This window comes from Buteo buteo, chromosome 5 (assembly GCF_964188355.1).
Source record: "Buteo buteo chromosome 5, bButBut1.hap1.1, whole genome shotgun sequence".
In the NCBI taxonomy this organism is placed as follows: Eukaryota; Metazoa; Chordata; class Aves; order Accipitriformes; family Accipitridae; genus Buteo; species Buteo buteo.
The window spans coordinates 9,674,724-9,696,060 of record NC_134175.1 but is presented as its reverse complement, the minus strand read 5'-3'; the positions used below and the strand labels follow the sequence as shown (position 1 = coordinate 9,696,060).

Below are 21,337 nucleotides of genomic sequence, written 5' to 3'. Positions count from 1 at the left end.
CAGAGAGCGCCTCAGCACCAGGACGTGGGGCTGCTTGTGTTGTCCTCTCTGCCAGGGCTAGTGCTCCACCTGAGAGCTTGCTGCCATTTCAGGCATTGCCTGAGTGTGGCTCGGGCCACTTGTCCCCCTGATCAGGGACATGCTGTGCCCTAAACTCTGCCAATGGGGCAAGCAGATGCTCACCTTGCAGTTGGCTGCGAAGACCAACCACGAACAGCAGCTTCCCCTTTAGACAAAAATTCCCTTTATTTACAGCCTCCCCCAGAAAACAGAGGGGAGGGGGAAGAGAGAAAGAGGGGGAGAGATTAAGAGAAAGTAAGAGGAGGAGAATGAACTCCCTGAGATCTTCTATCTCTATGCTGAGGGTCCCTGGGGAGAGGACCCCACTTGCTTTCCAGATCTGTCTTGTTAACTACTCATCCATCTTGCCACGTATTCTGGGATCATTTCCAAGGGTCAAATAAATGGCTGTGATTTATGCAATATAGGTCAGGACCTATTTAACAGCTTACAAAGAAGCTCCCCCCCCCCCTCCCCATTCTCCCTCTGGCTCTTGGTGATGAGAAAATAGGTCACAGGCAGGCAGTGGGGGGGATTAATCATTTCTTCCGGCAACTGCTGGGAAAAATATTTTCAGTTCCATTTAATCATAAAGCTTTTTAATTAGTTAGTTTGCAATTTTTAATGTATAGTTTATAAGCCCTTGTGTAAGGGGGCAGATTCCTGGAAGGAGAAATCTCCTGCTCCCCACCTCCCCCAGGTAGCACAGATGAAGTTCACCAGCCAGGCAGAGCTTGGCAGGTCCTGGGACCAACATCAACATGGTCTTCAGGTCTCTCAGCAGCCACATAACTCCAGCCCCATGGGATGGTCATCCTGTGCTCACCTGGGCAGGAAGGAGGTGGAAGGGGCATGTTCCTGAGGGATGAAAGAGCCAGAGCTGTGCGACCCCTTCACATCAGCCCCCCCGACTCTGTAGTGCAGTAGGTACCCTCCATGGGAGTATGGGACAGCTTCTCCCTGGTACAACACCTGAGTTCAGGCTGCTGCACACAGATGCCAAACTCACCTTTGGTGTAAATACGCTGATGGACAGCTTTATACAAAATCGCAAAGACTGGACACTCAGCTAGTGTGGTTCAGCCTGGGACTAGGTGCTGCCTACCATACCCATTCCCCACTAGTGCCCCAGTAAGGGAAAGGGAAAAATTAGACCCTGGACCCTGCCTACCCAGGTCTCCCTGCAATGGGTCCACCTGCCACAAGTGCTGGAGAGGTGAAGGGAGAAGCTCCTCCTGAAAGACCAGCAGATCTTCCACATTTGCAGTGTCTACACAGGGTCTCCACCACTGGGCTCTAAAGGGCTGACAGCCACTGCCACCCACATGACCAACCGCAGCAAGAGAAGTAACCTATTGATCAACCAACTGCTGTAGCCGGTCTTATGCCCTCACATGAAGCTTTGTACCACCTCCTCTCCCATAAACCTACAGCTGAACCCTGCCAAGGTCCCGCAGTACCTTCTCATAATATTGCAGCTCATAATCCAGGATGACTCCGTTGGGTTGGTCAGGCTGAGACCATGAGAGTGTAATGCTGTCCACGGTGCGGCTGACCTGGTGCATGATGGACACAGCGGAAGGAGCTGGAAGAAAGAACAAGAGAGAGGCCTCGGTGAGATGCCTGCACGGGCAGCACCTGCATCCCCTGGCTGGAGGCAGGCAGGTGCATTATTGCTATTTGGAGCTACTGAATACACTTCCAGCAGTGGCAGGGCTGTGCAGGGGTCAGGAGATCCTGGCTTTTGCTGTTTGTAGAGAGCAGTTAGAGGAGAGCAAAATGTTTCCACTGCTCACTAAGAGTTTGGCATTAGAAACCATTTAGGGCAGTGTCTCAGGCAGGAAAACAGATCATTCCCAGGCAAAATGAGCCCAAGGTTGGAGCAAACACAGCCTCGTTCCCCTGGAAAAGGACTACCACCCCAGCAACACGCAATTCTTCCTGCTCGCTATGGGGAAGTAGGGGGTTTTGTACTTTGACATTTGCATAGAGAAGCTTTACAAGGCAGAGGCAGACGCAGGAAGCAAGCAGCTCCTCTCTGCCTTGGTGTGCTGGGTCTGCAAGTTGCACATGCCAATCAAGGGAGGTGCATACAGCAGCCTGAGCATGCAACGCAAACCTGACCTGACATGCTGACAATGGTGAGTCGCCCGCCTCGTCAGAGTGCCCTGGAAATAGCACACCCACAGACGCCACTTGTCCCACTGAGCACAATGGGACCTTCCAGCAGCTCCTCAGACAAGCCAGCCAGCTGTCCACCCCTTGCACTGACCTGCATTGCCTACGTGGCTTGACGCAGGGCCAGGTAGGAACGGGGCAGTCTTGGCTGCTGCCGCACCTTGGGAAAAGTGCCCTCCAGGGACCTGTGCTAACAAGTCCATGGGGCAGGGACCACAGCGGGGAGCTGCCACCTCCCTGCGAGACTCTGACCAGCTCTGATCCTGCTTGCTGTGGACCAGGGCAGATGAGCAAGCAGCCTGGACCGCTTTTAATCCGGTTGGCTCAGGTATTGATAGCATGGATGCCACAGCATTGCCGGTATCAGCCTACAGCCCCCCACCCTTGCTGGAGCGGCTGACGCACACGGATGCGTGTGCTCCCTGCTCTTCACCGCATCCGAGACCGGTGAGCCGAGCACACGTCCTTGCCCGCCCTGCACCCAGCCTGCTGATGGCACTGCCAACACAGCCTCCATGGACGTCAGTCCAAAGGCCATCCCAGACCTCACCCAGTGCCAACCCAGCCTCGGAGAATGCTAACTCCAGCACAGTGTTAGCCCTGGCACACCTGCCAGCACAGATTCACTGCTTCAGCAGCTTCAGGGCAGAGGGGAAGCCTCAGGGGTGGGAGAGGACTGGAAAGTGGTAGTGAGAAAGCTTCCCCATCACTTGCATGCCAGGCCTGGTTACAAATGGATGCAGAGAGGCTTGCACTCAGAAGGGTTTTTACCAGGTCCAACCTTTTCAATATTTCATAGAAGAACAACTCATTTGACAGCTCTGAGAAACAGCTTGGAGGAGCGGCACACAAAGCACAGCACCTCTCACCCATCTCCAGTCTGGTTTCCCTTGGCATCGCAAGCAGTGACAGAAACCATGCCAGCTGAGGATTGCAGACACAGCAGTGGTAGGACTGCACTACTTGGACCAGTGTGGCTGCAGCATGTTCTTGCACATCGCTGTAATGAATTACAGCTGAGCAACTCCTCTCAAAGCATACCAGCAAAAGCCATTTTTATGATCCACTGTCTTTGCCTCTTCACTACTGGTTTTCTGGTTTCACAGCACTGTGGCTCCCAGGATGTTCAATGCCTGTGTGCCAAGGGGAGCAGGGGCCAGGTATGAGTAAAGCAAAACCTGCCACCACACTGCTGCACCATTTCCCTTCATCTCCCTGGGTTTCCCCACCTTTGAAGGAAAGTGCAATGCAGGTCGGCCTCAGCAAAATGTTGGCAATCTCTGGTTTTGTCCAGCACTTACTAAAACTGAACGAGGGCAGAGAACTTCCATCATTGGAAGTGTTCAAGGTCAGGTTGGATGGGGCTTTGAGCAACCTGATGTAGCAAAAGCTGTCCCTGTCCATGGCAGGGGGGTTGACTAGATGACCTTTAAAGGCCCTTCCCAACCCAAGCCATTCTATGATTCTAACAGATTCTGAGACCAAAGCCTCACCTCCTTCCAAACGCCAATCCCTCCATCCATTTCTGGTTAAGCCAAGTCTCATTACCCACCAGTCTGAAACTCTCTGTATCATCTCAGATGTTCCCTTGCTCTGTGGCATACAGCACTGCTTCCCTCCACCTTAACGTCCCAGTCCCACCGCTTCAGGGCCCATATTTACAAACTCCTGGGATTAGTTTCTCATGCTGGTGTTAAGATTAAACATAGGTAACACAGGTAACACTTCTGGAGCCTGTCAGCTCTTGCCAGAGCTTGCTGCTTCCTCATCGACACAGATTTCATAGGACATCTGCAATCTCCAAGACAAACATTTCTCTCTGTGGAGAAATGCCTTGGAAGGAAGATGGGACCAAGCTACAGATCGCCCTGCAGAAGGGATTGGGACTGCACTGAGTATGCAGCCCATGGTCTCTCTGGCACATCCGAGCTGCACGTGCTCTGGGAACTGATCCCACACTTACACAGGCTATTCCAGGACAGGGGCTGCACACACCCAGACCTGTCTCACCACAAAACTGGGATGTGGCAACATCCCATGATTTAGACACAGGTTCGATGGCTGACCTTGCAGCTGGAAAAGCTCTTCAGCCCAGGTCCCTCCAGGTAGGAGTGAGGTCCCTGGGATGCTCTTCTCCCACTTCCATGCATGTGTGAATCATTTGTGACCAGCCATGGCCCAGGCAGCTGTGTACTTGGTGAACCTGCCCTCATCTGGCTCAGAAAAAAGAACCAAATGGATGAGGTGGGGCTCATCTAATGAGCCTTAATGAGGCAAATACACTGCATGTTAGGAAGGAGGCAGGTGAGATGAATGACTACAGCAACTTCAGCGCTCTTCCTACACCTGGGGCAAAGGAGAGTCTCCGGACAGGCAGGAACCTCCACCATTGCGTCTTCTCAGTAACTGCTCTTGTTATCACAGACATCAGTGAAATGCACAATAATAAAATCACAGAAAGCCTTAGGTCAGAAGTGACCTCTGGAGGTTTCTAGTCCAACTGACTTGCAGAGTAACTTCAAAGTCAGATCACTTTGCTCAGGACCGCATCCAGTTGAGATCTGAGTATGTTCAGGGATGGGGATCTCACAGGCCCTTGGAGCACCAGTGCCCAGCTTCCTCGCTCTTGTGGGGAAGAAGCTTTTCCTTGCGTCCCATTAGAACGTCCTTCATCGCACCTTGAGGCCACTACTACTGTCCTCTCACTGTGCACTTCTGGGAAGAGTCTGGCTCTGTCTTCTCTTTAAACTCCCTTTTGAAGTGGAAGACTGTAGCTAGATGCCCCCTGGCCTCCTCCTCTCCAGGCTGGCCAAACCCAGCTCTCTCAGCTATCCTCATGTCTTGTGCTCCAGCCCCTGGCCCACCCTAGTGACCTGCTCCTGCTAGACCTGCTCCAGTTTATTGATGTCTCTGTAGTACTGGGGAGCCCCAAAGTGGACAAGTACCCCAGATGTGGCCTCATGAGTGCCAAGCAGATGGGAACAATTAATATCCTCTATTTTTTTGCCTGTGCTGTTGCTAACAGAGTGCAGCATGCTGCAATGCTACCAAACATGGTCCTCATCACACATCTTCATCACAGGTGAAGGCAACAGCTTGTGCAGAGAGAGGCTGCCAACTCCGTCAATAACGGATGGGCTGAGACTGGATGTCTGAGTTTGAAAGCAGTTTAGTGGAGTCAGCCAGACCTCAGAGTGACTTCCTGAAGTCTAGTCAGTGGGAAAAGCTTCTAGCTGGATAGCGACACAAACGCTCAGGCAGTTGGTATGTGGCAGCTCTTGTCCCCTGGAGCAAACAGTTCATTCACAGTCAACAGCAAAGCTAGTGAAGACCCATGAGTTTCTGACTCTTCACCACTTCCAAGGCTGGAAGGTGCCGGCTGCAATTCTATGCTCTGCCCTTAAGTCCACATGGGAGACCTTGTACAAATCCACATTACCCTTCTGCACTGCCATTTTCTACCTGGAAAATGAGGCTAGCCATCCTGTCTCGTTTTCACTCCCTGCCTGTCTTATCTAATTTTACTGAGCACTTTCAGAGGCAGAGGATATGCTAAGGCGCTTGGTTCCCCAGCAGTATTTAATGCATGTAATATAATAGCTCAAAAGGAAGGAGATGAAAACAGTTGAAGTGAATACAAAGAGCATCCGATCTGGGATAGTGCAACCTGGTGATACTCTCATCACAAGGTGTGCTCCAGCTCTGACAGAAGCATCAAGCACTTTGTGACCAGCCTGAACTACAACGTAGAAAGCTTTTCTGCGACAGGACATGGTGAAGTGACAAATACAACAGAAAAGACTGTGAGAGATACACACTTTCTGACATGTGATGAACTCAGCTGAGCAAAGATGGTAAAAGTCTCGGAATATCTAAGCTGACTTTCCTGAACTGTTGTTTCTGAAAAAAACTATACAGATTCCCTCCATTGGGTTTCTAAGTATTTCAAAGCAAAGATTTAACAAACTGAAAAAAAGACCACAATAAAAAAAAAAAGGTCTTTGTTCTTCCAGACTGCTTTGTGCCAAGCCCTTTCCACGACCGGCCAGCATAGAGCTGGGCTGCTAACACCAAAGATTCACTGGCAGCATTTAACCTGGCCCTGTGGGATCGGTCACCTTGTTCCACAAACTGTGACTCCTCTTTGTTCCCTTGTGACAAAAGAAACAGAGCTTTAGGGACCATTTCAGGACCATTTCCAGGTTGGAAATGGTCCCTAAATTAGTGACAATTGCCCAATGGCACAAATTGCCCAGTGCCAAAGACACTCCCTCAGCTGTTGGCTCGCCTGGTTGTCCCTTACTCATGGAAGGTGTTTGAATTAAGGTGCATGGGGAAAATGGATGCTGGATAAGGGACCTGCCCTGTGACACATAAAGGAGATCAGATTTGGAGCATCCCAGCTCTCAGAGCCACTATTACTTTGAGATGTCGCCCCCATGAATGTGTAAGCAGAGGCAGATTTATCCTGATGGTGTCTCCAGGTGTATGTGTGCAGCAACAATGCAAAAAATAAACAGAGCTTCATTTCCACAGCAGATGGAAACTTACTTTTCACGACTGAAACCCTTGAGCCCCAATGTCACTTGGAGGCAAAATGAATCATTTGAGTCCTTGAAAGGCACTTTTCTATATCCTCTTTATCTGGGACGGCCTCAGATTCTTCAGATTCCTCTTAGTGGAGCCCTGTGGCTTCTCCAAATTGCTGGAGAAATAAACCAAGCCAAAACCACCACTGGAGTGTAAAACAACCTTAATGAAAATCCACCAATGTAAAAAGGCAGGTGACCTGTCCCCTGCTGCAACAAAATTTGCAGCACACAGGGAGGGGAGGCAGCCGACATCTCTCATGTGATGCCCTCTCTGGGGCAGAAGCACGGGAGGGATGCGCGGGATGCTTCCACGGTCCTTGCCCCAAGTGTCCGCACAGCCACACAACACTGATCACAGCCAGACCCTTGTCTAGGCTGGGGCTTGGGGCTTCAGCAGTTTACCTTAATCCACCAGGAGCTGAGCAGACTTCCCTGGCTCGGGGGCAGCTCTGCAGGATGAATCTCTGGGGGTTGGACAGCTCTTCTGGTCTGGCTTTTCTGCAGCCCACACAGGGTGCAAGAAGCTGCCTGAGCTCAGCTACTGGAAACTCTTGGGAAGGATGGGACTCAAGATGTACTCCATCCTCAGGTCTTGCCAGCAGAGCCACATACCCATAACCTCCCCGAAAAACACAGGTAGAACCACTGAGTTTTCCCAAGGCTGTAATGACAGCTAAACCAGCAGTGTCCTCACAAACAATGCTGGCTCAATGCCACACGGGGGACATGGCCAGGTCTCAAGTCCCACCCCACAGCACATTCAGGCACCTTCATGGAAAGATTGGGATCTTATGACCTGCTTGACTGACTGTTTCCCAGGAAAACTCAAACACCTACTGGGGCGGAAACGTAAAGTCACAATGGGATTTGGCAAGAGAAGCACCAGAGCCGCAAGGCTGTTCAGCCCATGGAGTATTTAACCTTCCCAAAAGCAGTGCAGCAGCTTCAACAGCACAGAGAACAATGCTTCACTTGTACCCCGAGGTTGGTCTTGCCAGTGTCAGGGTGGGTCTGATAGACATCCTGAACGAATGCTCTAATCTAGCAAAAGGGTAACGGGCAAGGAAAGGCATCCTGTCCTCTTCTGGCTGTGCTTTGTCCCAGAGCCATGTTGTGGACTAAGTCTACCAGTGAGACAGCCATAACCCAGGCACCATGGTGCTCCAGCCTCTCCCAGGTCAGTGTTTCTGGCCTAGGTAATCAGCTTACGTGCATTACTCATGTCTAGCTGAAGTAGTTGGACTAGATGATCATTGTAGGTCTGGTCCCTTCCAACAGAACTATTCTATTCTATTCTATTCTATGCTGTTCTATTCTATTCTAGGGACTGTGCTGGGGAAAGGGATGAACCAAGAGACTCAGGTGCCTCCACATCGAGGACAGCAGAGCCTTGAAGGTTGACGAGGAAGACATTCACCTGTGAATTAAGCCCTCTTCTCCCACTGTACCCTTCAGTTCCCAGTAGCACCAGATCCCAGAAGTGCTGGTGGGACGGGACCCCTGGAGTCTCTGGTCCAACCCATCTGCTGCATCATGATCCTAACAACACATCAGGGAAGGTGGAGCTTTGTTAGCCAAATCTTTAAACCTCCAAGGATGGGGCTTCTCTAGTTATCAGCCTCTTTGTATTAGTTTTTGATTAGCTCCAGAAATAAAATGACAATTTTTGGTCATAAAGCACAATCTTTCTCTGCCACATTACCATAAATCAGCCCCACCATGTCCTGCCTCCCAGTCACTCTAGCTGAGGCACATTCAGCATTTGAAAAAGCATGTCTTCTAAAGAAAAAAAAACCCAAACCACACCAAGAAGAAAAGAGACCAAAACTTGTGGTCTGGACCCTGATTATGAAACTGAAGTCACTCCAGCTTTTGCTAACTATCCCTATCAGCCGAGCCTCCCTGCATTACAGAACAGCATCTGGAGTGTGTGATGGTGCTTTGGCTCTGCTTTCCAACCTGCAGTTACTGCTGACAGATGTGTGAACTGGGAAAAAATCTCCGTGCCAGTCTCTGAGGATGGTGAATGGGGCAGAGCCTCTCGCAGCTCTGCACCAGGCATGCAGCCAGGTGGATGGAGGCAGGGCAGCTACTCCCAAGGACAAGAAGCAGCAGTTTCTCATAGCTCAGCATATACTTCCAGATAATTAAGAAATGATGATTTGTTCAGGAAAGGGATCCTATTTTAACTTACTTGTGACTATGAATCTCTCTCTACAGGCTTATATCCTTGCCTAAAATCATCTCCAGGTTTCCCTCTGACAGAGCTGCTCCATGAAGATGCTGTTTCATGCTGGCTAATACTTCTATGGGCAAGGAACCAGAGAGCTCCATGCCCACCAGCCTCAAGGGCTATTTACGCAGTCTCTGCTAAGAGAAACTGAAACCCCAGGTGGCACAGATCCATCACAGCAGAGGTAGCTTAACTGTTGCTGATCCCTTCACAAGAGGTTTTGGATTCTTTAACTAAAGATTTGCTTGATCTCAGGTATGGACAAAGGGGCATGTTGGTAGCATTGCTAAGCCTACGGCTTGCTGTAGCCAGTATTTTACTTCCCTATCAAATAGTTACTGCTTTTGGCTTGCCTGCTGAAAATTATAAAAAAGATTAAGGGAAAGAAGGAAAGGGAAGAAGACAAGAAGGAAAGAAATTCTGAGTTTTCCAGAAGAAATAGGCATTTTCTAATTGCAGCAATACCTGAAAGAAGGTCACGCTGACCGCAAAACCCAGGGCAGCTTGATAAGACAGTGCAAGAACACGTCAATTTTGCAGAAAATTGGGAAAAGCTACCGTAACACCCAGGTCTGAACACCTGCACGAGATTGGCAACAGAACCCAGGTAGTGAGTTAAATATAGCTGAAATGCTTGTGGTTGACCCTGTGCATATGTTATAGACAGACATCCCATTTTCTTTGAGGACTTCAAATTATGACGAGCCCACCGTGCCTCTTGGGAGGTTTTCCTCATGGTTACTTGCTCTGTTCTAAAATGCACATATTATTTTCAGGTTGAAATTGATGGACTTCAGCTTCCAACTGCTAGAACTTTTCTGGTTTTGCTAGCTAAATTAAGGAGGAGTCTAGAAACAGAATTTTGTCCTTGTGAAGAATGGAAAAATCATGAAAATATTCTTTTAGTCTTCTTTTCTATTATCTAAGTAGACTGAGTTTCTTGAGTGCTTCACAGATTTATCAGCCCACATTTCAATCTGATGACTCTGTTCTGAAGCTTTTCCAATTTTTTGTTAACCTCCTTTTCAAATATAAACCTCAAAACTGATCCCAGTAGCCAGTAACCATCTCTTTTAACTACAGAGACAGCATCCACCTCCTCGCTCAGGTCTGATATTCCTCTGAGTGTGTCCAACATGACACTTCTCTGACTCAGCCCAGTTCTCAAACAGCTTGTGCAGAGCTGCTGTTCCCTCTCTGTAGTGCACCTTCACTGTTTTTTTTTTACCTATGCCCCCCAGCTCAGGGAAGGGAGGAGATAACTGCTGCTTCCTTCACTCCTTGCACCTCCCCGCTGATGCAGGGTCAGACCAAACGCCTCAGGACCCAGGCTGTTTCTGCATTTCCTATAACCCCCGTGTCCTGCTGGGAGTGGGGTGAGAGATCCTAGATGCATCTGAAATTAGTGTAATTGGTGAAACTGCTATGTAAAGCTTGGGGCAATTCATTATGACAAAACTGACAAAAAACAGCAGGGGGGCATCACAAAATGAAGAATTGTATTGGGTGAATGAGAAAAAAATAGGCCGATTTTCCTTCTTGGTTTTACGTCTCTGAGTTGTACTATTCAGAGGCGGTCTTAGGCAGCTCATGTGTTTCCCTCCCCAACCTATCCCCACGACACCAGGTTTTCTCAATCTGGCCAAGCAAGACCAGGAGTCCTCACGACATCTACTGGGGCACCCTCCTCTTTTATTCGGACAGCAAGAGCTTCTGTTTGGGAGCTGTTGCCTTTCTCCCAGCCCTGCTTTTTCAATATCCTAAGGTGACCTCCCTCCTATCCCACCTCTGCCTTTTCAGTACACAGAGACCAAGAATAAAGACATGAGAGTGTAGCAGGACTCACTTAACAGAACAAGCAGGCATCTTCCTCACAGACGTGGAGCCCCGTGACACAGTCTGGTCCCTTGTGCATGCTGGTTCATCTCATCCCAAGGGACCCATCAGGGCTACAAGCATCCTATTTCTAATAAGCTTTGATAGCAGAGGCCAATTTTCTGTGTCAGGCCCTGGCTCTTGGGCCATCACAACTGCCAGGGGCTGCTGCCACCAGTTTTTAGTAGGTCTGCCTCCCAGAGATGTGATGCTGTGAAACAAGCCCACCTCCAGCTACACACAAGGTAATGTCCCCAACACTTCAGAGCCTCTAGAGCCTGGGTGCTGCTGTGAAGCCATGGAAAGCCGCACTGCACGCAATGGGAAGCTGCACTGCTGCTGTAAAGGGAGTAAAATTGGACAAGACACTGCCACCCGCCAGAGCAACGCTGCAGGGAGCAAGCCAGGATCTCGGACTCCCGAGGCAGCATCTTCTGCATCGCTCCCCGGTCGTTTGATGGGAGTGTTTGGTAGGGCTGTGCGGCTTCAGCCTCTGGACCGTCTGCCAGGGGACACCAGGATCTTTCCGCAGCTTCTCTTTCATGACCTTTATACGCATTTGAAATGCTACCAGTTGCAATCTGCACCCCATTTTGCAGCTAGCCCCCCACCTTCTTCACCTGCCAGTTCGGAAAGGCTCAGCCTTTCACTCCTTGCCTGCCAGTGGGTCAGCACTATTAAGATCCTGGTATAATCAAAGCGTCTCCATTCCTCTGCTGGCTTAGCTGGAAGAGTCAGGTTACAGGCAGCAAACCCCCTATCTCTGATCACTTTAATACCACTAACCCGTGTCATGTCAGACAGAGTCAACATTTGCTCTGGAAAACACGACAGAGAGAGAGCAAAGCCAACCCGGCCCATGGCCTCTCCCCAGCAACACTTTGAAATTACCCAGGGGAAAAAAAGTGGTGAACAGCTGGGAGTTTTCCAGCATCTCCTCAGAGCTCTCCTGACAGATCTTGGTCCCTGGAGTGTCAGGTTACCGGTCGGGGAGAACTGCTTTTATTATAGGAGGGTCAGCAGGGAATTCTGGCATTTTCAATTACCCGCATGCAGAATCGGCTGTGATCCGGGGTCAGGATTAACTGCATGACCCCCGGCTGAAGACAGAGTGGCAGGGAAATGCACCATGATGCTCCAAGGCACCAGCTAGTCCAGAGGCCATGGGACAGGGCAGTAAATGGGGAGATGTGGGGGAGAAAGTTGCTGATGGAGAATCTGGCAGAGAATGCCCGAACTTCTGCAACTGCCCTGCAAATGTGGCAAAGACAGACTTGGAAAACTGTCCGGTAAGCGGGCAGGCTTCTCTCCCGCTGTCTTTATCCACGGACTCGGTCTCACTGGGTGACCCAGGTAGCTCCAGCATATGGGAACTATGTGGGGAACATGATCCCCTGTGGGACCAGAGCAGGGCATTCCTCAGCACAGGGCTCCCAGGAGGTCCCAGAGCTCCTTCTGCACTTCAAGCCCTGCACAACACCAGCAGCTCGCTCCGGCGAGACTAAAGGGTGGTGCCATGGCAGCAGCGAGGACGGTGCTATGATCAGTCATGGAGCAAGGGCTTCCCCGACCTTGGAGCCACGGGGCCTGGAGACATCTAGGCTGCGATCCAGGCTCCAGCAGTGCCTGAAAAACAGCGTTTGAAATGACAGGAGCACACAGTGCCTCCGTGCAAGGCTGCGGGCAGGTGAAACACGCATGCAGGGCTTAGATGACCTCTGTTTCTTAAGCATGGGACAGAGTGGAAAGCCAGGACAACTCACTCTGAACATCTTACTCTGGTTTCTCACCAAGGGACGCCTAATCCAAACCAGCTCTCCTTTCTAGCCCCAAGGCATCCCAGTCCTACATGTCCCCAGCAGCTGACTGTCACTGTGCAACGGTCCAGCTGTCCCCATCCAGTCCAGGTCCCATCACTGACCTCAAGGCCCCAGTTCTTCATGCTCCTGCTAGACTTAATCCTCAGTCCAAATGCATGTAGGTATCTAACTGAAAATTTATTTATTTGATTAAAATCTCCATTTTTTGCTTCTCCAGGTAAAGCTCTCTCCTGCCATTTAAGGATCACAGGCTTTCACACCCCGCTCTGACCCAGGCCCTTCTAGAGAAGGGATTTGAATTTGGGATGCCTCCCTCCAAGACCAGCACTGAAAGCACCACAGTAAAGAATACCTGGATGAGAAAGGGAGGAAAGGAAGCTTTTCCTGACCTGCCCTCAGTGATGACCCTGCTCTGCATGGGAGGTTGGGCTGGAGACCTCCAGAAGCCCCTCTACCAGCACTTCTGTGTGTGTGACTCTGTCCTGCTAAAAGGGTTCACTATTGCTTGGACTATTAAAACATTTGTCCGCCCAATTTCTTTCCCAGTGTCCTCCCCTGTGATGTTACATTCAGGAGCCACATACTTCTGAAATAAATTACCTCCAGCAGAAGCTGAGCAAAGCAACGCAAAGTCACAGGGATGACAGCACTAGGGCTCTTTAATAAATAACATTTGCCCTCAAAGCACCAAAAGCCACAGGTCTGGGGTGTTCACCGAACTCGCTAGAGCTCTAGAAAACTGGTTATTTCACAGCCTGTGACGTTTTTGTTTCCGAGGTTCCTGGCAAGGTGGTTCCATCAGGCTGGTACCCACACTGTTTGTGTGTGTCGAGTGTCTGGAAAACTTCCCAGCAGGCCCAGCCTCCAGCCCCTTGAGTTTGTAACTACAAACGCTGGAAAATCGTAAAAACACAGCCATGCAGTCCAAAGCTCGTCCTGGCTCCAGCCCCATTTGAATCAACGAAGGCTTTGGAGTAGATTACAGCCTTTAAAGCAGTTCCTAATGCCACAAGCCCAGTGACTTGGCCCGGGCAGATGAAGGCTTTTGGCCGTCTTTATGCTCTTTGTTTAATTGCGTTTGCAGCCTTCATTTGCATGCTGCCATCCTGCCTGTGGAGGAGGGCAGGACTTTGTTCTCAGCACTGAGAGGAGATGCTCCAGAGGATTCCAGCATCCCACCACGCAGCCTGCTGGAGCAGGTTTGGGGTCACTCGGCACCAAGGTCATCCCCACCTCCTGGCCCCCTCTCCACATGGAAACCTCATCTGCTCCAGATCAAGGCGATGTCATCATCAAAAGGCTGGCAGAAAGCAGGAACATTGGCAGGAACCAGCCCTCCGTCCCTCCAGCTTGTCCCCCAGGTTTTCAATAAAATGGCACTTTCCCAGAAAGTGCCAATTACTTGCAACAAAAAAACTGTTTTAGGAACACACTGATTTTGAAATTTCAAACGCAGAAAACTGAGACCAGAGAAATACTTCTTGAAAGAATGATGCCTGCTGCAGGGCATCCCCTTGGACCCACTGAGTCTTGCTAATTTGAGACTGAACTTGCTCCCTTGCTCTCTTTCATGGTAGACTCCACCAGGCTGGCCTCCCTCTGTGCGGGGGCAGAGGGGGGGTCGGGGGGGGTCGGGGGAGTGGATTTTGGATATATCAGGGTTTTTCTTGGAAAGAGCATTTCCTGCCCAGCCCTACCAATGCAGCAGCCTCCTGCACACTTGCCAGTGGCAGTGATGAACATGGACCAGGCTGCGGTGAGACAGGCATGGTGAGGATCTTACTGCCTGAACCGAGTCAGAGAGAGACTTACCATTTTACACACAGACAGAGGGGACTACTAAATCACAGGGACCTCGAGATGGACCAAGGGACAACCGGCCAGCCGGCTGCATTAACCCGATTTGCTACAACCATCTATTATGGTCCACATAAACGCACCACTGAGCAGCAGCATCCCCCGCAGTGTAGGCTCAGCTGTTCAAGCACTGTGACCCTGAAACTGGCCTCCCATGTGTCTGCAGCCTTGCCTACCTGTCTCCAGCATCTCCACCTGCCCGAGTGCTGGCACTCAGTGCCTCGTGAGCAAGCAAGGCAATTAGCACTGCGGGCTGTGTTTGCCAAGTGCAGCAGTAAAGATAAATCACCCCTCCTGAACATGTAAGCAAAAGGTGAGCTCCTGAGCCACTCCATCAGCTCCCAGCACTCGCACACAGCAGGGACGGCGGCACGTTGTGGGGAGAAGGGGAGGCGCTGGTTCACCAGAAGGGACTTTCCACCACATCCATCACGGATGGGCTTTTGTTTTCTGCCCAAAGTCAGCTCCAGATGCTTTGGAACAGGTTTCTGAAGCCGCAGGCAGGTGTGGGAAAAATGATCCTCAAACTCACGGAGTAATTTATGCAACAGGGAAGCCTGGGAGTCAGCAGGTGGAGAAGCCCGCGGAGCTGGTAGAGGGCGGAGAAGAGCATCTGCTAGGAAAGCTCTAGCAGTGCAGCCCATACCCTGCTCTGCCAACATCCCCCCAACTGTCCACTGCAGGAGCAGGAAGAGGAGTCCTGAAGAGCCAGCAGCTGGCAAAGCTCCTACCATCTGGGAGCCCTGGCTGCAGATGGTCTCCAGTGGGCAGAGGAGAAGGGACTTGGGCATGGCAGAGTCCCTCCTGGGCACCCACCGCCGGCTGCTGCAAGCTGGGGGGGATGCGGTGAAGGCAACAGGCAGGGCCACCAAGCAAGAGGAGGGAGGGCAGCAAATGTCAAGCTGCATCTGGTTTTGGTGGCAACGGCCCTGCGTATGAGGCAGTCAGGTTGAAGGTGGGAGCTGGGGATGAAGGAGATTGAAGAGGGAGAGAAGGGCTGCAGAGTCAGGATGGTTACATGGGTCCACGTGGAGGGTAAGGTCTGGCTCTTAATGCTGGATAAGAGACACAGCCATGGGGATGTCAAGGTTTCAGGAGGTTTTGGAGCCTGGGAGCAGGCCAAATTGTCACAGAAACATCCGGCGAAGTTCCCCAAAAGAAGAAACCTGGGACTTAAGAGACCTCAGGAATAGTCCTAGAGTAGCTCAGCAGACATACTCCTGCTTGCTGTCACACAGGCAAACAGGCTTCTGCCCCAGCTCCTCCATGTGGAAGATGGCTCCACAGCTCAGAAAATTTCTGATTTTCCACTGAAACGCTATCACCAGCCACTCTGTACCATCTGCTCTTGTCCTTCGGCTTTAATAGCTCTTCTCCCTTTCTGGTGCCCCTCCAGCCCAGCACGTCATTACCGGCAGAATATAAATCACCTTCACCGAGACTGAACACACAGTGCCTTTCTGGTCTCCTCTCTGTATCGGGGGCTCTCCTGTGTCCTGCTCACCTCATCAGCCTTTCTCTTTACCTGCCACCATCACAGTTCAGCTCTCTTGATTGAACATGGGTAACGAGGTGTGCACGCAGTGACCGTATGAAGCTCCACCCAAGCTTTGTGCAATGGTAGTGAGACTGCTACAGCTGGTGAACATACTTTGACTGATACAGCCCAGTCTTGCATGTGGGTTTTTACACTGGAGAGTTGTCTCTTTCCCATGGTCTGCCACCAGGTCCTCCTCAGCTGTCTCCAACTGACAATTGCTGGCTTTTTTGTTGTTGGGCCCCAAACACCTGGCCTCACTCTTTCCATTGTTGAACTTCACCCTGATTCTGTTATTCTACCTCTCAGCATCATCCTGGAGGTATCACAGTCCTCCTCTGTCCTAACAATGTTTGTGTCAGTTTTCTGCACAAGAAATACCCTACCAGATTTTGAAACATCAAGAAGTATGAGACCATTTCTCATGGACCTCAGTCAGCCACCTCAATTCAGCCTGATGCTTCCCCATTCAGGTGGTAGTGGTCTCCCATTCAGGCAGTTCCTGGACAGACTTCCAGCTTTACTAGTAGTTTTCCAAATCAAATGTTTTACTGGTCTCCAGACAGGCAGAGTCTACTGCATTTCCTTAGAAATCAGTGATCTCATTAGGAAAAAAAACCAAGAACAAGCTACACATACTCATGTACAAGGATTTGATGGGCCCTCTGTTTCTTGATGTCTCAAGTCAAGCCTGGTTGCCTTTCTGAAAGATGTTTTAACCAAAGACAGGACTGAATGTGAGGATAACTGACATGCAGGCTGATCTAAAACATATCTTGGCTTGAACCTTTGAATCTTAGTGTAACAAATCTTAGTGTAACAAAGAGCAATGGCCATAAATCATAGCTTGGGAGGTTCAGATTAGACATCAGATTGGAAAAGTTCCCTCACCACGGGGGTCGTGCAGCTCCGGGACAAATCACTGGAAACACGAGGAGATCTCTGTTTTGGGGAGTTACCAATAATTGTCTACCCAAAGCCACAGCTGCCATGATGTAGTGCTGGCAGCAGTCCTGCCGTAGGTGGGAGGTTGGATGGGAGATCTGAGATGCTGGGATGCTAAAATCTCCTGCCTTTCGTTTTCATACTGGAAGGCAACAAGAAATAGACGTTCACAGCTTTTAAGTTCTGGAAAACTCATTCCAACTCTTCGAGGTGATTTCTGCATACGCTTTCCCAGGTTGTTGTTTCACAGACAAGTAATTCCTGACTGCAGCCAACTCAGGGCAAGGCTGGAAGCAGCACGAGAGAGAACAGAAGATGCCATGACTCCCCGCTTGTGTCCAGAGGAACGCAGGCCACTGCTGTGCATCCTTCTGAAGGAAGAAGCCAGCCAGATCTTCTGATGCAAAACGAAAGTGAGAAGATAAAAGCAAGAGTCCATGTGCCCCAGGCCATACAGTTCTGCCTCTGTCTAGCCTGCAGCGTAACTAGTGTGACAAGCAAACAGCAACCTGGATGGCTGGTGAGAAGTGCTAGTCCCTACCAACCTTATACCTTCACCGTGTCTGCTACCCTGGCTCCACTCCTCTCTCTCCTTACCCCTCCTCCTCAGACCCCTCCATGCTCCCTGTTGCATTTGGCAGTAAAGCTCAGGACCATGGCTGCAAGGGATTTTTTTTTGGTTGAAGGTGAGGGAAAAATCCTTTCTTCTGTTGCTTTGCAATTCCCAGGATGTCTCTCACCTGTGCTTCATCACTCACGGCTGAACTCCCCGGCCAGTCACAGGACATTCACAGCAGAGCAGAGCCACAGCCCATGGGCTTGCTTTGGACCACTGAAACATCCAGCTGTCCTTGAGCTCACAGGCACCTCTGCGTTTTGTCAGGACAGCCCTGCCCAAAAGACACTGCCTGGCTAGGATGCAAGTTCCTGGGCTGTGATAGCCACCAACAAAACAGAAACTCAAAGCCTGATGATGTCTGGCAGGAACCTGGTGCACAGGTGTGAGCTGCGCATCTCCCCAGCCAAAGGACCCATGTTGCGACACACTGCTGCAAAATGCCACCCAGAATAATAACGCAAATAATCATAACAAGTTATCTGAATCCAAAGAGAGGGAGAAATTGTGAACAGTGAATTCTGCCGCTGCAGATGTTGCTCCTGATGGGTATATCAGGAAAGTGTATCGATTTCCTCTGTCACACACTAGCTGGTATTCATACTGTATTAGCTGTTTATGGCTCATTTTGGCTCTGTTTGCAGCCAAGAGCCTCTGACATCAGAGTTAATCCTCCCTTCTTATCCTGTGTGACAGAGCAGCCGCTCACAAAAGGGGCACGTTCGCAAAAATCTTGATGTTCTCTTTCAGTCACTGGGAGGTCTTGAATTTGTCTCTGGATACTCTGGAGCCCAGGGCTTTTGCCTCCTTTCTCAGATCACAGAAGCCACAGTCTGTTATCAAGAGGTGCTACTTAAGTCATCCCTGCCCAAGGAGACCTTTCCCTCGGCGACTTTTCCAGGGCACTCAGCCTGCCCGCAGCACGGATGGAGCCTGCAAATCCTTGCAGCACCAGGACTCCCCACCCTCCCCAAAGAATGGCCACAAACTAGCAAGCAGGGGCTGCGTGTTGTCACCAGCAAGAGGGTTGACGCCTGGCATGGCTTTCAACTAGTCAAGTGTCGTTATCCTGAGCACTGGGCCACGCTCAGCTCCTTGATCCCTGGCTTCTCTCCTGCGCCTTCCCTCTTGGGATGCTGGCATGGCTTTCAACCACCCTCTTGGCACAGATCTTTTGTTCTGGCATGGCTGAGAAAAGGCTTTTGGTGGCACCCGGTCTCTGCGCGATGGGCTTGTTTTCTTTGGCCACATCACAGCCCCTTAAGACAGGACTGGCTGTGTCAGATGGCAAGTCCTGGATCTCCCTCCTTGGAAAGCTGCTGAGCTTTGAAGGAGAGGTACCACTCAGCTGCAGGGTGCGACAGGGAAGCAAGTGGAGGGTGAGTTGGGAGATGTACAGCATGGAGCTGGAGGTCAAAAAGAAGCCAAGAAGAGTGGAGAGAAAATACAACCTGGCCTCAGAGATGACAAAAGATATTTCCTAGGAAGGCAGTGGGGATCATATGAAGTTTGCTGGAACCGGTAAATTCAAGTTGGCTGAAGATTGACTGGGGAGCAAGGAGGTGGTGGGAAGGAGATGTTTATTCCAAGCTCTTTTTATTTATATTCTGCTGGTCCTGGTCCTTTCTGATTTTCTATACTTTGAAAAGGGAAGCATCACACCTCCTATTCTAACAAAACCTGCCCTTCTGGAGGTTAAACACCTTTGGTCTTTTTTAGAACACCCAATACAAGAGAAAGGTCCAGGAAACCACCTCTGAGCACAGGCTGGCACTGGCTGCTCTCTTTCGACCAACCTTCTCTTAAGAAGAGAGGCGGTCTGTCCCTAAGGGCTCCTCTCTGCACTGTGGTGTCTAGATTGCTGATTGCTTTGTTGGTGGGACTGAAAAGAAGAAAACATTACAGGGAAACGCAAAGGGTAAACCTGGGTAGTCTAAGGTCAGCATCAACCTGGGTAGTCTAAGGCCAACATCAACTTGGCCAATGCAGAACACAAGGCCATGGGTCCAGGAGGAACTGCAAAGGATCCAGTCAAAGGTGACCAAGGCAGCCTGGGGCATAGGGCTTATGAGATGTGGAGAGAGCTGGGCTGGCTAAGCCTGCTAATGAAGACATTAAGGATGAATTTAATTGCAGCTACAACTGTTCGGAGCTCTGTTAAAAGAGGGTGGAAACTCACTCTTCCCAGCAGGGGTAGGCGATGCAACAAGGGGCACAAGCCACAAATCAGGCTCAAAATTATGAAAATCTTTCTTCTTTCATCTTTCCCAGGAGGGTGACTTAGTCCTGGGACAGGTTAGCAGAGATGTGGAGTTTTCCAAGACTCAGCTAGAAAAAGCCACAGCAGATATACTCTTGGTGATAGTCCCACTGCAAACAGGAGGGTGAATCAGGGATCCCAGATGTCCCTTCCACAAACCCTGATGGGATCCTATGGCCCAAATCAGGCACGGCAGCATGACTTTGTGGAAGTAGCTCTTGTCGAACTGTCTTGATTTTTTTCCTGAACTCAGGAGTTCAGCAGAGTGCACAGACTTAAAATGTGTGAGACACCAGGCTCAGTATCAGCATCATCTGCAACACATGAAATTAGTTTTAAATAAGGCTGGCACTCAATAGGGACTCACACTGTGTCCAGCGCAGTGGAGGCAGCAACTCTCCTTAAAATTATTAGAGATCTGGGAGACGATATAAAAACATTGCTGGCAAAATGTTCATAAAGTATCCAAAATGGCAGTGTTGGGAATGACAACTTCTGTACAGAGCAATGATCACGGCTTGATGGATGAGCCCATGAAAACGATTATAAGATTGTGCTTGCATCTGGAAACCAAAATGCAGGTCTTGCTTGCAGAATGGGAGACTGCATCGAGGGAAGCAGCATCTGAAGGGACCAAGACAAAACCCACCAGGGAGGGAAGAGCTGCCCGCATGGCTGAGTGAGGTAGGACTTTACACTCGGATGTGTAAAGGGAACAGCGAGACCAGCAAGGGAAGTAATTTATCTGCAGTACAGCTGCTACTGGGTACAATACCTAGTTCAAAAAATTATGATGAAGAATACAGAAGTTTCCACAAAGAGCTGTGGGAAGATACACATTCTGAAAAGCCACCTCATAGCAAGAAAGCGTGACTCAGCTTGGCCTAATTACCTCTTTTTTTCCCTTGAGAGAAGCTACCCGCTGCCTGTGTCTATGTGAGCAGAAATGTCTTACTACCACAACACAACAGCAAAATAAGTTATGTGGATGTAAAGGCCAATGTTAGTGAAATCCAGACGTTGTTGGAGAGGGATACAACAGTAATGACCACACACATCTTTCTCTGAGAGAACAACAAGGTGAATGGCATGTCACCTTCTTCTCAAGTTTCCCTTTTGGGATGACAGTCACCATACCATCGGACCTCCCAGTGCCACTCCTCTGGCCACACTCAGTACCTGCCCTCTGGCTGCTCTACGGGGATCGTTTTCTTACTCTCTCACAGCAGCTTCTTCTTGGGATGCTGAAGAATTTATGGTACCTGAAGGTTAAAGATGCTGCTGGTGACGTGGCATCTCTCCTGTCTTGAAAGCACCAAGCACAGGTGGTCCCCCAACCAGGGTCCATTTATCCCTGGGTGAAC

At 50.2% G+C, this 21,337-nt stretch overlaps 1 protein-coding gene across 3 annotated transcripts in view; it reads right to left on the bottom strand.

Annotated features, from left to right (window-relative positions):
* Nucleotides 1-21,337, bottom strand: part of EPHB2 (EPH receptor B2) — a 137,967-nt gene that overhangs the window by 33,627 nt on the left and 83,003 nt on the right. For all 3 annotated transcript variants that reach the window (XM_075027724.1, XM_075027725.1, XM_075027726.1), the window contains exon 6: nt 1,521-1,645. In XM_075027724.1, the coding sequence (XP_074883825.1) occupies nt 1,521-1,645 (125 nt within the window). The remainder of the gene's footprint in view (nt 1-1,520; nt 1,646-21,337) is intronic.